At 36.6% G+C, this 15,816-nt stretch overlaps 1 protein-coding gene across 4 annotated transcripts in view; it reads right to left on the reverse strand.

The window, feature by feature from the left end:
* The window catches only part of LOC131686172 (synaptotagmin 1), a 97,207-nt gene that overhangs the window by 64,399 nt on the left and 16,992 nt on the right, over window positions 1-15,816 (reverse strand). For 3 of the 4 annotated variants that reach the window (XM_058970383.1, XM_058970381.1, XM_058970382.1), the window contains exons 3-5: window positions 965-1,248; window positions 536-634; window positions 280-474 (exon numbers count right to left, since the gene is read on the reverse strand). In XM_058970383.1, the coding sequence (XP_058826366.1) occupies window positions 280-474; window positions 536-634; window positions 965-1,248 (578 nt within the window). The remainder of the gene's footprint in view (window positions 1-279; window positions 475-535; window positions 635-964; window positions 1,249-15,816) is intronic. The other variant, XM_058970384.1, reaches the window with a different exon arrangement.

Consider the following 15,816-nt stretch of genomic DNA (forward strand, 5'->3'; position numbering starts at 1 on the left):
AATTGTGTACCTAGCAGAAATAGTAGTTTTAAGAGCCACTTGGAGAATTATGTTTGAAATGGGTGCGAGAGTATCAAATATAAACAAAAACACATTCATAAATTATGCCACACTTGACGTAATAATTAGTGCAAATTGTGAGAGTGAAGATGGTGGAAAAATAATCTACGGAAAATTCGAAAACTAAGCGCTTTAGAGTATGGCGAGCTTATGCCATAAAACATTTAACTTATTGTGTAAACAGTTCTATTTCAAACTGACGCCATCGCTTGGAATTACCTTGAATGTGAACGATTCGTTAAATACCGGACTAAGAGTTTTCCTGTGAACCTTGGTTTCAAACTTTTTCTTCTTATCTGGCAGCAGATAGACTTTCACGTAAGGATCAGAGGTACCACCCATGTCTAGGGCTGGTAGCTCTTCCGCCTGAATTACAGTCACAGTCAAGGCATTAGCGTTGAAATCGTATTCAAGCTGAAATTAATTTAAACATGCCATTAGACAGCGATCAAATTGAGAAATCTAGGATACAAACCTTGTACTGTAGCTTTCCTAGCTTCTGCTCACTCTGTTTGCTTTCCCCTTCGTCGTTCTCTTCCGCATTTTCCGTCAGTTCTTCCATGTCGGGTTGAACCTAAAAACGCGTGTTTTTTGTTGGTTTTTCCCGCGCGCCACAGGGTAAAAAGGAAAGAAATAGATGTAGTTAAAGTGCCCTGACCCGATCCCCGCTCAGCAATGGAACAGGTGGGACATCTACAAACATCGAAACAACAGTAGTATACTCTAGTAGTATATCGTAATAATAGCATCTAGATTGGTTCAGCTTTAAAAGAGGGCTTACAACAAATGCAACAGAATTTTTTGTATTGTTTTTTTTTTTGGTTGGTCTTGATTATATAGTGAACGCACATTTACAATGCACCTGTACACTGACACATTTAATGAATGAGATTCTACTGAATACCTTTTCTTTGTATGCTGAACCTAATAATTGTACCGATTTCATATCGACTCCTTTCATGCCCTTCTTGCCGTCTTTGGAGCGCCTCTTGCGGAAGAAGCGCCGAATGCAGAAGCCACAGATGCCTAGGATGATCAGCAGGACGAAGATGATGATGGACACCAGGCCCCACGTCGGGATGCCCATCTCCTGTGCCAGCTGTTCGGTCATTTCGGCCGCCTTGTCTCCGATTTTCTCCGCCTCGCCCTTCGTCGGCAAGGCGGTACTGGAGTAGTCGTCATTTTCCTCTGGAAATAGAAGAAAGGTTTCTTTTTAGTGGCATGTTATACTAATGATCGCAGTAGGCATATGTTTCGAGTGGTCCGGGAGGGACCTGTACAACGGTTCATTTAAGGTGAAGATATGTGGAAGACAGGAACGCACGCTTGTTGCTAGGCACCGACTCGTTTGTTTACATTGAGTTTTCTCAATGCAATTCGAAGTGACAATTCAAACGCACAAATGAGAGTTTTCGGATTGAAGTTCGGTTAATAAACGAGTTTAAGTTTCGCGGGTGTTTTTGCAGTGGTGTGTGATTAAAGTGCATTTAAAAAAGAGCAATGAAAATGAGTAGAAGAAGCAGAAGAAAAATAAGAGTTTCGAAAAGAAACCCCAAGTGAAGAGGGGTGATATTTTCGCACAAATAAGAACTGTAGGTGGCATGGTCGAAAACTCGGATTGATTGCATAGGAAAATGTTCTAGCTTCCTCAAGTAGCAGTTGCGTGGCGCACCGGCAAAGTTAGTGTGTTGAAAAACGTATTTTTGTATTTGCTCATGTCAGGGGAGAGGGGTGTGTGTGTGGCGTAGGAGCTATGTTTTGGCTTGCTTGTATAATGTCCTTAACGACATAATTCAATGATGGAGATTCTTGTACTTTTCAAACCGCCACATATAGAAACTCTCAGGTGTACCAATTAATTTAGGAAACCCTTTCAACATGAACTATCGTAGCAAACGCACGAATGGGAGTAGGTTCGCCAAATTTTAATGTAAGACACAGTGAATAATGATTTTAGTTTATACCCGTTTTTATCAACCTCATGGTGTACTTCAAGCTGACGAAATGGAAACATTGACTAAATCGGGGAAAAAACTTTTTCAAAACTTCCAAGTAATTTCCCAACATAAAACAGCGCATCTTCTGATATAATAATTTGACTAATTTATTCTTCTATAAGTAATCATGGAGCGCTAGTTCTTCAAAAACAAATAGTAAAAGACTTCGTGTCTAGCTAATTAAAAGATACTATCATTTAGAGCAACTTTGTTGAAGGTAGGAATAGGGGAAACCGAGGAGTGTTGAAACAGAGGAGAGTTCGAACAAAGCCCATTCTAGCAAAACCATACCGTTAGGAATTTTATGAAAATGCTTTTGTTAAATTTATAGGCAAGATGTACAACAAAAATACTTTCGCCAGATTTCTAACGGCATGGTTTGGCTAGCAACGGGTTTTGTTTGAATTCTCCTCTGTTTTAACTCTCCTCGGTTTCCCCTACTACATGTAAGGAGCATATTGAGCTATAAAATGATATTTACGAAATGTTCTAAACTGTAGATTTTTTTTCTCAAAATAACTTCACAAATTCATACCTTTCATAAATTTTTTTGTTGATGAACAGTAGAAGAGATTGATCATAAACAGTAATATCATATTAAATTATTTTAATTTTTTTTTTAAATTTTAACGACATTCAATTAACTAGAGATTATTTAGAAGGGAAAGTTAGGAAATTTAGAGCCAAATTACTCAAGTGAAAGCAAGGAAGCGAAATGTGAAAATTTTAAAGGTTCACTGTCACAAATAGCCCACAAATATTTCGATACCATGAACGCAAGAAGTATTCATGTCTTCTACAAAGTGGTTTGCAAAAACGAAAACTTTGCTGAAGATATTAAGTTTCGAACTAAATTTGTTCGAAGAGTAAACCTTTATACCTAATGTGCTGTTTTACGTTGTAAAATTCATCGAAAATACTAAACCTCCGAAATAAGTGGATTCGAAACGATGCGATCTTGACCTTGAAGTACTGTTTTCGAATATTTATTGTACCTAGTCATATAATTGGTAATTTAACAAAAATCAAACGCTAACAAACATCGATCAGGACTTGCTAGAGTCGAGCGGAAAACGCCATGTTTAATTTATTTTTTTCTACTTTCTCGTTATCAATCATATTAAGTTAACGTCCTACTTATACGCATTTTCAAAACAAAAATATGGACAGCAAATGTTAAAATGTATACAATGTTTCAGTGAGCAGTTCTATGTTTCACCTATTCTAACTTCACATCCCATTGGAAAAATTGACCCTATGTCGCTACATCCTTTCAAAAGTGAGCTAAATATATTTGGAAATTTCAGGACTATATTTACTTTCGGATTTCCAGAATGAGTTTCTATTAAAGTGTTTTTCATGTAGATATTGATATGATTTAACAAATAGATCAGTTACAGATCAGGCTCCCATCCCAACAATTTTCCAAAAGTCCTCACGACTGCTTAAAACAATAGGTTCTCGATGTACTGATCTGAAAATTATTGTTGCGTTAAATTAAATCGCTCAGCATCAATGATGTCTTCAATCCAAATAATTTTGGTTTTGGAGGGGGAGGTTCAACCCCCAAACCCGCTTAGCTATGTATGCCACTGCAGGGAGTTTCGTATTTCGCTTCTTATTTTTGTTTCAAATCAATCCTACGGTTCGAAGTTGGAATATTAGCTGTCAGAAGATATGTGCAAATACATTTTTTGCACCGATAAGTGATGTTCTGATACCATCCTTTTCCATTTATCGACATAAAATTAGTCTTACTTAAATGAATCATTACTATATACAGGGTGTTCGGTTCATGGTTAATAATCTCTCAAGAGGTGATAGATGATGATATTCGGGGAAAAAAATCATTCTACAGATACTTTTCTGTGAGTAACTGGTTCGTCTTTAAAGGGGGGGGGGGGGGGTGGTTAAGGGTTTCAGCGTGAAAAAAATTACTCTTTTGCGACTTTTTTTAGAACTTTAGTTAAACCGAATTGGCTAAAACTTTTGTACATTATAACGAATCATTTCAATAACATTCAGTAATTTTTTCATGCAAAAATTTCGACAGGCGACTCGGTGACGAAACTTTTTGTAGAACGACTCGGTGTTAACTGTCATTCAAAAACAACTTAAATGTTTTATTTCAAACTTCACATACGCATTCTATGTTTAAAATTCCTAACCTCTACGTTGAGTTTTCGAGATAATTTATCGATTAAGGGGGATTGTGTTTATAAAACGGCGGAATTTTTAGTGGAAAATAGAAAATTTTATTTCAAATGAGTGAAAAAACCCTTGTTGAAAAATTATCTGAAAAACTCAGCGTTTCTACGTTGAGGCATTTTTTACATAATATGTGAATGCAAAATTTGAAATAAATCGGCTAAGTAATTTTTGAATGGCAGGTAACACCGCAAATCGTGTTTTCCAGAGACGTATGAAAAAGCTTCGTCATAAAATACAAGCAAAATACAGAATGTTATTCAAATGATTCTTTATAATGTACAAAAGTTTTAGCCAATTCAGTTCACCAAAAGTTCTAAAAAAATCCCAAAAAGGTGATTTTTTCACACTGAAACCCTTACCCCCCAACTTAAATACCTCTAATTCCAAAAGTGTACATTAAATCTTTTAGTTCTATTAGAAAGGTGACAAAATTTCATTATTGAATGGTATCCTCACTTGTTTTAGATGTAATGCACCTCAGAGCAAATAAAGAGAAGAATAGAAAATGCTCTTTGCACTTTTCATGCGAACCACCGCTCTTCTCATTCACAATAAACCTCGTCATTCCGATGTGTGTGGCTCCCATACGTGCATTCTACTCGATGGCTGCACACCTCAAAGAGTAGAAATAAAGAGGCTCTTTAGTAGAAGGCAAGAAGGCAAACAAAAAACAATTTAAAACGTTCTTCCGATCAAACTTTATCCGAATTGTAGTTCGATTCGCCTTCCTATCAGCTTGCCAGTGAGAGGAGGTACAAAAAAGTGGATCTTCAAGGTGATTCTTTGAATGAAATTGTGCAGCTCTTGGTGCACAGATCTTTCTCTTCTTCGTTTTCAAGTTTCTCTTTGTGCGGTCGTTCTGTACATCGCAGTGTTTTTGTGCTGCTCTATTTTTCATCGGCGTATTTCGCTCTTTGTGGCACATTGTGTGAGCAATAACAAGCCTGATTTTAGTTAACACATTCATACCCATGTTGTTTGTGGACAACAATATTTTTAAACAGCTATAACTTTTGCTTTGCTTTGCTCACAAAAACAAGCAAGGCTAATAAATATGACTATTGCCTTTCATTTGAGAATTAACAGTTACAAGGATCAGCTTTAGAACTGAAGTTATTGCAATTAGTTTGATTGGATTCCGATGGAGCAGTGCTGCCAGGGACAGTTTACATTGACAACGGAAAATAATTTTTTTCATATATCTTCGTTATGTTGCAATATTATTGAAAACTGATAAAACTAATCAATTTAAACTGTCTTTGGCTACATTTTCCATACGATTGGACTACTGTAAATATTCTAGGAGAATTGTATTGAGCATTGGAAGGTAAAAATTGAGCAGGTTCTAGCACTGCGAGGGAAGCACCTATCTTCATGAAAAAGGCTTTTCGTATTTCTTGACTCCACCGTTTTCAAGGAAAAATAGTTTTAAAATCCTACATGCACTACAAAATAGTTGGGCATGAAAGGGTTAATGAGATTAAAAAAACCGTTTAAAACAAATTTATTTTAAATTTAACCTTTTTATCTTAAAAAACTATTTGAATTTGAGAAAAAAAGTTTGATGCTGACTAATTTATTAAATATTCAAATAATAATTTTGGAAGTTGATTGTCTGTTCATCACATTGAGAACCTAATGTTTTAAGCATTATGGGGACTTTTTGTAAATTGTGAGAATGGGATCTCGTAACTAATATTTTAGTGAGGATCCTATAGTTGATAAATCATGTAAATATCAAGCAAAATAGCTCAATGAAAACGCCTACATAGAAACTGATGAAAAATGGTTTTTACTCTTGTCTCTAACAGGTCAGAATCGGGTTATATGTGCATTTGATTTTTTTGGGTTATCACTTGTATAAAGTGCCATCAGCTAATATTGGTAATAAAATAACAATAAATTTTTTTAAAATAATGAAAATTTTCACGTTTTTTGCTATTTATGATGTACATTTGGGTATCGAATTGAATGGCGCCATGATACCATAATTTGGAAACCATCAGCTTTTGGAGTTTTAGTATTTAGCAGCATAATTTTGTTGATTAATTTTTCCAGTTGGATGCATTACTAATTCCAATCAAATTTAGTTAGAGACTTAGTGTCTTCTGCAAAGTTTTCAAGAATGTTATTGCAAATAGCTTGGTTGAAGAAATGCAACCCGTATTTCTGCTTGATAGGCCATATTGCACTACGAATTCCCTTACTAACGGTTATAGGCAGCAACAAAGAATTTGGGAGAACACCTTGTAGATGACGCTTACTATCCTAGTATGCAAAAGCGACTTCAACGCCACTTTGGTCAAATTTAACTTTTTCGTATTTTTAAATTCACTACGAAAATTCGCATCTTTCAGTGCAAACGACTTCAAATACAAATAAAAAATAACCTAATATACTTATCAATCGTGAGAATTTCTGTACATTATTTATAAGGTGTATCCTATGCGATAACCGGTTTACACAATGCACCTGGCCTATCAGGATGTTTATGTCACCGATGACGAGCTTAACATTCCGCCATAGGCAGCTATCATAGACATGCTCCAGCTACGCATAAAATGCATCTTTCTCGGCTTCGTGAGGTCAGTGCACATTGATAATGCTTTAGTCGAAAAAATGGCCACACTGCACATATCCTTTCGCTGATCGCCTGCCACTTGATCATGCGTTGGCGCATTTCGCCCAGGTCTTGTGCCGTTGCTCGATCCCCGCATTTCCACACTTTCTGCCTCGTCTAGCAAAGCTCCTCCAATGCTACGGTTTCGAAGTTGCGAGTTTTCAGCTCATCCTTTTCTACTTGATTGTTAGTAAAGTGGTGTTTTTGGGCCACTCGTTGAACTTGACCTAACCCAGTGGCGTAGCCAGAAATTTGGTTTGGAGGGGGTTTTGATGAGAATCGCAATTTTTTTGAAAATGCTAAAATTTAATATGAGTTTGATAAATTATTGAAAACTCAAAAACACAAGTAGTCTAACGGATGTCATTCCAGTCTACAAACAAGAAGGATCAACATGGAACAGTTTTCAAACCTCTATAGATTATTTTCTTGAATAAAATGTCAATGAAGTCAAAAATTGCGATCTTTTAAAGTGGGATAAATGATCTAAAAAAATTTCAACGTTCAAGATCACCTAATATAATAATCCTAGACTTTGAAGGTTTGGCAACTTCGGGAAGTTATCAACAAAAAACAGCGCCTGCTTTGATATAGAAATTTTAGTGATTGATTCTCATAGAGGTAATTATGGTGAATTAATTTTTCAAAAATATTAAGAGACATGGTGCCTTCAGCAAAGTTTTTGATAATGTCATTTCAAACAATTTTGTTGAAAATATGAAGGCTACATGAATTCAACATATAGGGATTTAAATGGACCTACTATATAAATGGGCCTACTGTATTTCTCCTTAGTGAAGAAAAATTTAGGTGAAAACTATTTTTTCTGCGCTACAGATAAAATTGTTTGAAACAATCATTGCGAGTTGAGAACACAAAACCTATAACTAAATTATGGATGGAAACTTGGGTTTCGACTTCATCTCATCAGAATCCGACACTAACTTGGTGGGCGGACTACGCCAGCGCCGAATTGATGCTAGCTCCTGAAAATGGAATCACTCTTTGTGTTTTTGAGTCCTTTTAATCCCTGGGAATTATTTGTTTTAAATCCAGTTCCCTTATTTTTTTGTAAGCTTCAAAGGCACCTTGAACGCAATGTGAATTTATTATTTAATTACCGCAGAAGTGATTTATCAAATACAGTAATTTCAGAATAGCTTGTTGTAAAGGTTTTCTACTACTATATCTCGATACTCTGAATATGTGGGATATTTATGTCTTTGACAAAGTTGTTTGAAATAGCACTTTCGAAAACTTTGCTGGAGACATTAAGTCTCGACTCAAATTAGCTTGAAGAGTAATTCTTCTCTATAATAACTTCTAGGAGGATTAACCGTCAAAATTATTCTATCAGCAGATGAACAGTTTTACGTTTTGAAATTCTTCAATGTTACTTAACATCGAAATTTGGCAGTTTCGAATGAATGTGATCGTGACCGTTAAAAATTTATCGAGCATTAATTTTACTTTTCTTCATTAGTCAACCTCACAACTTGCAGTACTAGTACGTAGCACACAAAATTTTAGTACGCCATTCATTGCATCCTGCTAAGAGGCTATTCATATAGTTGATAATACAACAAAAATCCAATGCTCATAAAACCGATCCTGACCTGCTAGAGACAAAATTACATCAGATTTCTACTAGTTTCTGAAATGTTATTCTTGTTGTTAACTATATTGAATTGTTGTCTAAACTCTACACAATCTAAAAAAATACATTTTCAGCAAATGTTGAAATGTATGCAAGTTTTCGGTAAACAAGCTTATGTTTTATATGCAATCAACCTATTCAAATTTAGATTCCCATTCGAAAAATTGTCTCTAATCCATATTTTGAAGCATCTTTCCAAAAATGAGCTCATAATAATTCAGACAGTTATTTTATTTTACATTGAAGTAATTTGACAACTATGGGATTTTGGCTAAGAGATAAGTTACAAGATCCCCTTCCCACAATTTTCCAAAAGTTCTGATGACGCTTTAAACACAGTTCTCAATGTAGTGATCAGAGAATATTTTTCCAAAAATATTTTGTGGAATATTAAATTAAATTCGTCAGTATCAATTATTTTTTTTCAATCCAATTAATTTTGGTTTGGGGGGGGGGTTTAACCCCCAACCCCCCCCCCCCCCCCTGGCTACGCCACTGACCTAACCTGTCCCGTAGTCCGCCACCCAACATAACTGACACCTGAGACAGGTATTTAGTTCTGCCTACGGTAGGGTTATAGCGCCATTGCCCGCTCACACCGTCCCTTTTCGTTATTACTGCAGAATACGGTAGTACCCAGTCGATCGCGGCCTACAGATTAAATGTCATCAATAGACCCGCCAATATTTTTGAAAAATCTAAGATTTTTGTCAGAACCCCCTCCAAACCAAATTTCTGGCTACGCCACTGTCAAACATACTTGGTAACTAAACATCAGTATCAAACACAAATTGATAGCGTTCTGTCTGGGTATTAGGCCTTTCATTTGAAATTGGTTTGGATAAGATCGGTTCAGCCATTACTGAGAAACAAGAATGACAGTATGTCCGTCACACACACACACACACATTGTCCCAAATCGTCGCGCTGAGTCGATTGGTCCCTCTAGGTCTTGGAAATTTTTTTGAAAGTTTGAGCGAATTCTATTCTCTTTTATAAGAAATGTAAAACATGAAATTGACTATGAACGCCAAAACGGTTAAGTTGAGGTCTATATCATCTTTGGAGAATTTATTGGATTTAATATGCTCTTTCTTTTGACATTATGTTTTCGCAGATTAATCCTTCTATAAGTAAGTAAGCATTAATCATTTGGCTGGATCTTATCGTTGGAAGGAGATTCTCTGCACCTTCGAATTGCGCATAAATGGCTCTGTTTGAGGATCCGCTGCATGTGTGTGTGTGAACTTTACTGTGATTAAAAAATGTTCCTAATACAATTTTCAAATTTTGCAGCTTTAGAGAACACTACATTTACACAAAGGATTTCCAGTCATTATATTGATAAGTTACTTATTTATTTATTTTTCTATAGATTCACATTTATTTTCTTTGTAGATATTTTCTTATTATATATTTACCACTTTATTTAACTTTTCAATTGGGAATTGGAAGGGATCATGAGGGCACCCGGAAGTGGCATGGACTAGGAAAGTGGAAATGCCAACTCCTGGTTGATAACATGTCGCGGACAGAGGGAAGGCTCTTCTCCCCATCTATTGGGACTGTGCACCACTAAGACGGCTTTCATTATGATTAGCTCTCATGATATAGTCTCTGGAAGGAGACTCTTAACCTCCCTGAGGCACGTGTCGGCGACCTTTTTGACCGGCAATTTTACTCATTTTTTGGCCCTTCATACAGTCGTTGGTTGAGAAACCAGTGGATAATGATTGGTCAATTCAATTGCATGAACGGTAGTTCTGCTGTAATAGATGGCAGTATCATATCATCATCATCATTAATCCCCCTATCAGTAAGATATTTTCATTAATTTTCTTCTAAGTGATTATATTGAGATGATGTCTTCTGCAAATTTATAGCTCTTTCTCTTGCGAACAGAAGTGCTGAAGACACCAATCTTGTTTGCTTTATAAGTTATCGCATGTAATTTATTGTTCAATATAGTAATGATCCGTTTTAATATACCAGCCGAATTTTATTTCGATAAAACGGAAAAGGATATCAGGACAAAGTTAGTACTTCAATATCTACCTACCACCGTTTGGATTAAGCACCAAGAATATTTCAAGTTGTCTGATTGTGTCTTGATCATTTATCAACGTGCAATCTTTCATTTGCCAGTACCTTCTGATAGCTAATTTTCTAACGTATGACCCTTTGATCGATCTAAAATATATCTCGGAAAACGAGAAGCGAAATAACTGACTTCAAGTAAGTGGAAACAAAGTCATTATAAACTCGTCCACAAGAAACTTCTTCGAATACTGTAAGTAGACAGGAGTATTATTGAGGATATTTTTTCTATTGCATCGAAGCACACCAACTACACAATTTTGGTAGTTTGTTAAAAGAATAAAAAAAAGAACCTTCTCTTATTCGTTGATTTGTTTGGGTAGTTGTTGAAAAAGTGTCCTAAATTAATAGGAGACAAAACAGGCTTGTTTTCGTGATTTTTTGAAAGGAAAAAAACGTGATTTTTTGAAAGGAATTTTTTTTTTGAAAGTTTATGTATACTCGTACACACATTTGGAAAGTTAAAATAAAAATTTTCCTTGAAAAACTTTACAAAATGGCGGAGTCGAGGAATATCTCGTTACTGGAAAAGTGCAGCTAGTAGTTCTGGGTAAAATCAATGAAACAACAAAGATTTCCTATTTACATAAGTATACTTTCTGTTTGATTTTCTGTACCCGTTTTTCCGTGATTGCGATTTTTTGGGATGAATTTTTGATACTGAATCTTTAAAATTTAAAATTTAAACATATAATCGGTGTGATTTATTCTTCGATTTATCTATTGCTGTAAGCAAAAAACTCGATTTTTTCGATCTTAAATAGCACGAACACGAAAACGTAGGCATATTTCGGTGATTTTGCTTGATGCAATGTAAAGATGAATCGAGATCCCGTAAAATGGAATTTGTAATACCAGTTTTGCTGTATAAAAACGAAAAATGTCAAGTATTTTCAACACAAAATTGCACATTTTCCCACAGACTAGTTCTTTTGAAAAAGGTCCATGGCTGGAAATCTACTTTCCGTTATTTTTGAACTTGAGCCCAAAACTATAGTTTTTTCGATTTCTTAGAACGATAGAAAGTGACGATATTTTGATCTTTTTAATAGAAAAACACTTAAAATTTCATCAATATTAGCTTCCTAAACTTGTAAGGCATATTGTGACTCCAGTTCCCGAACAAAGCAATGTACTACCAAGCGTCAAGAAATTGTTGTAACTGCTTCAACACCATCGACAATTAAGTCACGTTGGCAACAATCAACGAAATTCCGTAACTAATTTAATGATTATATCCTGCAATTCGAGGTCCGCCCTTCCTTGATCATGATGTACAAGATGTGCTCATTTTGTGTGATATACATCATGTTCATGTCAGAAATAGGAAATAATACCCTTTTCTTATGAAGAAATTCTTTTTCTTATTGATTTCATTTTTTATATTTGTTTTATGATATTACGTAAGAAAGGACAAACCCTCCCTCCTCCTTAGATAAAAATTTGTAAGATATTTTGAAACTCCCGTACCCCCATATTCCCTTACGTAATTAGTGTATGGCCCCTTTCGATTTTTTTCGCAAAGATGTTTCCCATGCTCGTATCGTTCACCTAATGAGCTTAAGTTAACTTTTAGAAGCAAAGTATTTGAATGATTGCATTTTTATCGTGCTTTCGTTCCTGCCTCGAAAAGCAAATTAGAAAGAGTGTTCGACTTCAGCTAATAGTTCACATGTAAGTAGGACACATGCATGTAATAACTACTTCAATTCAAGAATATTGATCGCCCACTTACCAACATGCAATTTTTTTCTTTTATTTTCGAGGGCTAGCAAAGGCACAAAACCTAAGTTAATCAGCCAGGACGCAAGACGACCGATCTATCTCAAGAAGTTTAAATTAAAGGAGTGACACAAACCATTGCTGAAACTGTCGGTACGGTCTTCTTTATTTCTTTTCACTTAAACTGAATTGTTGGTTAGATAATCCATTCAATGAATCATTATTAAATTGGTGTATAATTTTGAATCATCTTCTACACAGTGGACGTGGTTATTTTAACCGGCTACCTAGGAATTAGAATAGAATAGAACTGAAATATTTCAGTCCCCATTTTTGTCGTAAAGCTTTCAAATATCTTCATTCACTTACGCCATTCGTTATTTTCACCATTAACCAAGCGTCGCCTTCAAACCAGTTCATTCAATGGAAACGCATGGTTGAAACAATCCAATTCTATGACTTCCCCGACCTCCCTCAAATCAAAACCATCCCAGTAATCGTTGAGTTTTCATTCATTTCATTATTTTCCCCACTCACTGTTGCACCGTTTTCTCTTGATTGCGGCAATGTTTCAGCGATCGCGCGGGTTATCTTTATTATTGCTAAGTACCCCTGGCCAGTCCAGCAGGATTTCACTGTTCAATTCACACAGGTACCGGACGTCTGTCCAGGAAATCGATTACGATTCCCGCTGGTCCTTTCAAATATTAATGCAATTACATTCGAGGCAGCCGTTCACAATAAAATTGTCATGGCGACTGACAGCTTTACTGATGTCGACTGGGAACAGAAGTCAGCGGCAAATTAGGGAATGGCTTTAATTTACGGTACATTAAACACCAGTTCCGAAATGTGTGGGCGAAATTAATTAGAAGCATGGTGATATTCGGGGGAGATTTTATCAATTCGTTCAACCGCTTGGAGGGAAGGTTCGGATGACGATTGTTTAAGGGTATCTCGACGCAATAGAGTTTTGGCGAGACACGTGGGACGCTCGTGGGAAAGTGGAGAGATTTCGATACCGTTCGGTAGGTACATGAGGATGGACGAATAATGAACAAAAAAGTTTTGGGATTCAGTTGAGGGCATTGTTAGGCAATGACCGGGAATGAGGTGCATGAACAAATAGAATGGTAAAAGCGCGTAATATAACACGTGTACACTATAGAGTGAAAACACTTTTAAATAATTAGCAACACGAACATTTCAAAAGCCGCGTTGCATTGCTGCATAGTGTAAATGTAGAATTACTGTTATAACATTCTGATGTATATTCCGGATTGTATTCTGTGCGTCAATTGAGTGCCTGGTTAATATTCACCAGTTCAGCAATTCCATTCCACATAGGCATATTTAAGAAGAAGAATAATGGCAGGAGTAACTATGAATCCGATGACAAAATGGGGTTTACGCAACGATCGCGGTGATTACAATTGTGCAACGAACCATAGAATTTCAAATCTTGAGTAGAATATTGACGAGGGGTGGCGTATTTTCAGCCGATGCCGATACGTTGAGACCTTCCGAATCAGCACTATCCCGAAGCTGGTTAACGTGGGGCCAAACTTCGATTGTCGAGCTGCACGTTCCAATATAAATTCCTGAAGCTCAGTGCATTGGTTATCAATGAGGACTATTGCGAACACCGTACCACTAACAAAGAGTTCTCATTATTGCAAAACTCGACCCTCACTTTGGCATTGTAATTCTCTCTCATGCGAGAAGAAGCTTATCCGATGTCCAACTTTTCCAAGATAAGATTAGTCGCAAAATGCTCCGTCTCCACAAATAGCGTGAGAATAATTTTCCGGGTAAAATTTATTTGATTTTTTCCTTCTCACCGGAGAAAATGATAATATTTCAATTTCGTAGAAATCAAGAAAAGCGTCAAAATATATACTTAATTTCAAAGAAAAGCGGCAAAGAAGTACGATAGACTTGTTCATTGGTTTTTTGGAATAGCGACAGCAAGGCAGCGAGCGCAAAAAGGATACCGTGATAAGCTCATTCGCTCATTCTCCGGCAGTTTTATTTATCCGGAGAAATAACACTTTGAATTTATCCGGAGAAGTTGTGTGAGTGCCAATAACTTTTCGTGTGAAAATGTGAGTTTTTATTGTCGCAGTAGCAAATTATCCGGACGTATTTACTCATATGAGCGATAAATGCAATGCCTGCACTCACTCATTTGTTCAAACTGCACATGACCTGGTAGAGAACGAAGTAGATCCAAACAAGTCCGGTTCGGACGACCGAGAATAACTGCGGGTAGGTGTAGAGTATACTAGAGCTGGTTAGGTTCGGCTTTTATAAGCCGAAACCCAAACTCGATTAGTACCCGACTGGTTTCTTATAACACGAACGGCGTCTAATTTGGATATAATATAGTATTCACAAGTTTTCTAGATCATGCCTGAACGTGAGTCTAAATTTATTGAAAATATTTGAGCCTTTGTCGTAAAATATCAATCCAAGTTCATATGTATCTTCCGACGATTGAATCTCCAAGTGACTGATGAGGTCGTGGATAAAACAAATTCATTCATAGTAGCAGCATACGCAGAGTTTGAGTCTGCTTCAAGTTAGGCGTGCTTCTTAGGGAACTTCTTGGTGTAATGTCAAGCTTATTCGACTCAAAAGATTATGTAGAAGAGTTTGGAATCGCAGACACAGGGACTGCTCGGAGGTGTTTAAGTTGGCTAGCACAGCATACAGAAATGCCCTTCGATCCTCTGAGCGAAGTGGTTGGAAAAGCCTTTGCACAAACGTCTTAAGTCTGAACGATTAAATAAGTTACTTTCGAAATCGAAAGACTTTCATGTCAGTTCGATTAGAACTGCTACTGGTGGAAACTCGTCTGACGAAGATGTAGTACTCAACTGTCTTTTTGACACGCACACTATCCAGGTTGTACGAAGCCATCGCCGACAACTGCCCCTGAGTTCGTTTCAGGTAGTACTGATTCTTTGTCATTTGCTCGTAGAATTGTGACCACCGAATCGACCAAATGGGCGATCAAGAGGTTTGCTCCGTACAAGTTTGGGGGAAAAGATGGAATCATTCCAGTTCTACTACAAAAATATTTTGAAAAAGGTTCTCCCAAAGGTGGCCGCGTCACTTATGAGGAGGCAAAGAGCTTCCGATCCTTCTGACCTCCTTCTTTCTCAAATAAATGGAACATTTAATCGACCACTACATTCGAGAAGTTAGTTTGGGTGATCATCCGCTGCATGCAATGCAACATGCATATCAGCGGGGGAAGTCCAATACCGTCCTGTTACACGATGTTGTCTACAACATTGAAAACGCTTTTTCACAAAAGCAATTAAGCTTAGAAGTTTTTCTCGATGTTGAAGGTGTATTTGACAACGTGTCTTTCGAATCCACAAAAGAAAAAGAGAAAAATGATATTTATATTTATATTTTCATCGAACCTTATGAAATGGATAACC

Source organism: Topomyia yanbarensis, chromosome 2 (assembly GCF_030247195.1).
Source record: "Topomyia yanbarensis strain Yona2022 chromosome 2, ASM3024719v1, whole genome shotgun sequence".
In the NCBI taxonomy this organism is placed as follows: Eukaryota; Metazoa; Arthropoda; class Insecta; order Diptera; family Culicidae; genus Topomyia; species Topomyia yanbarensis.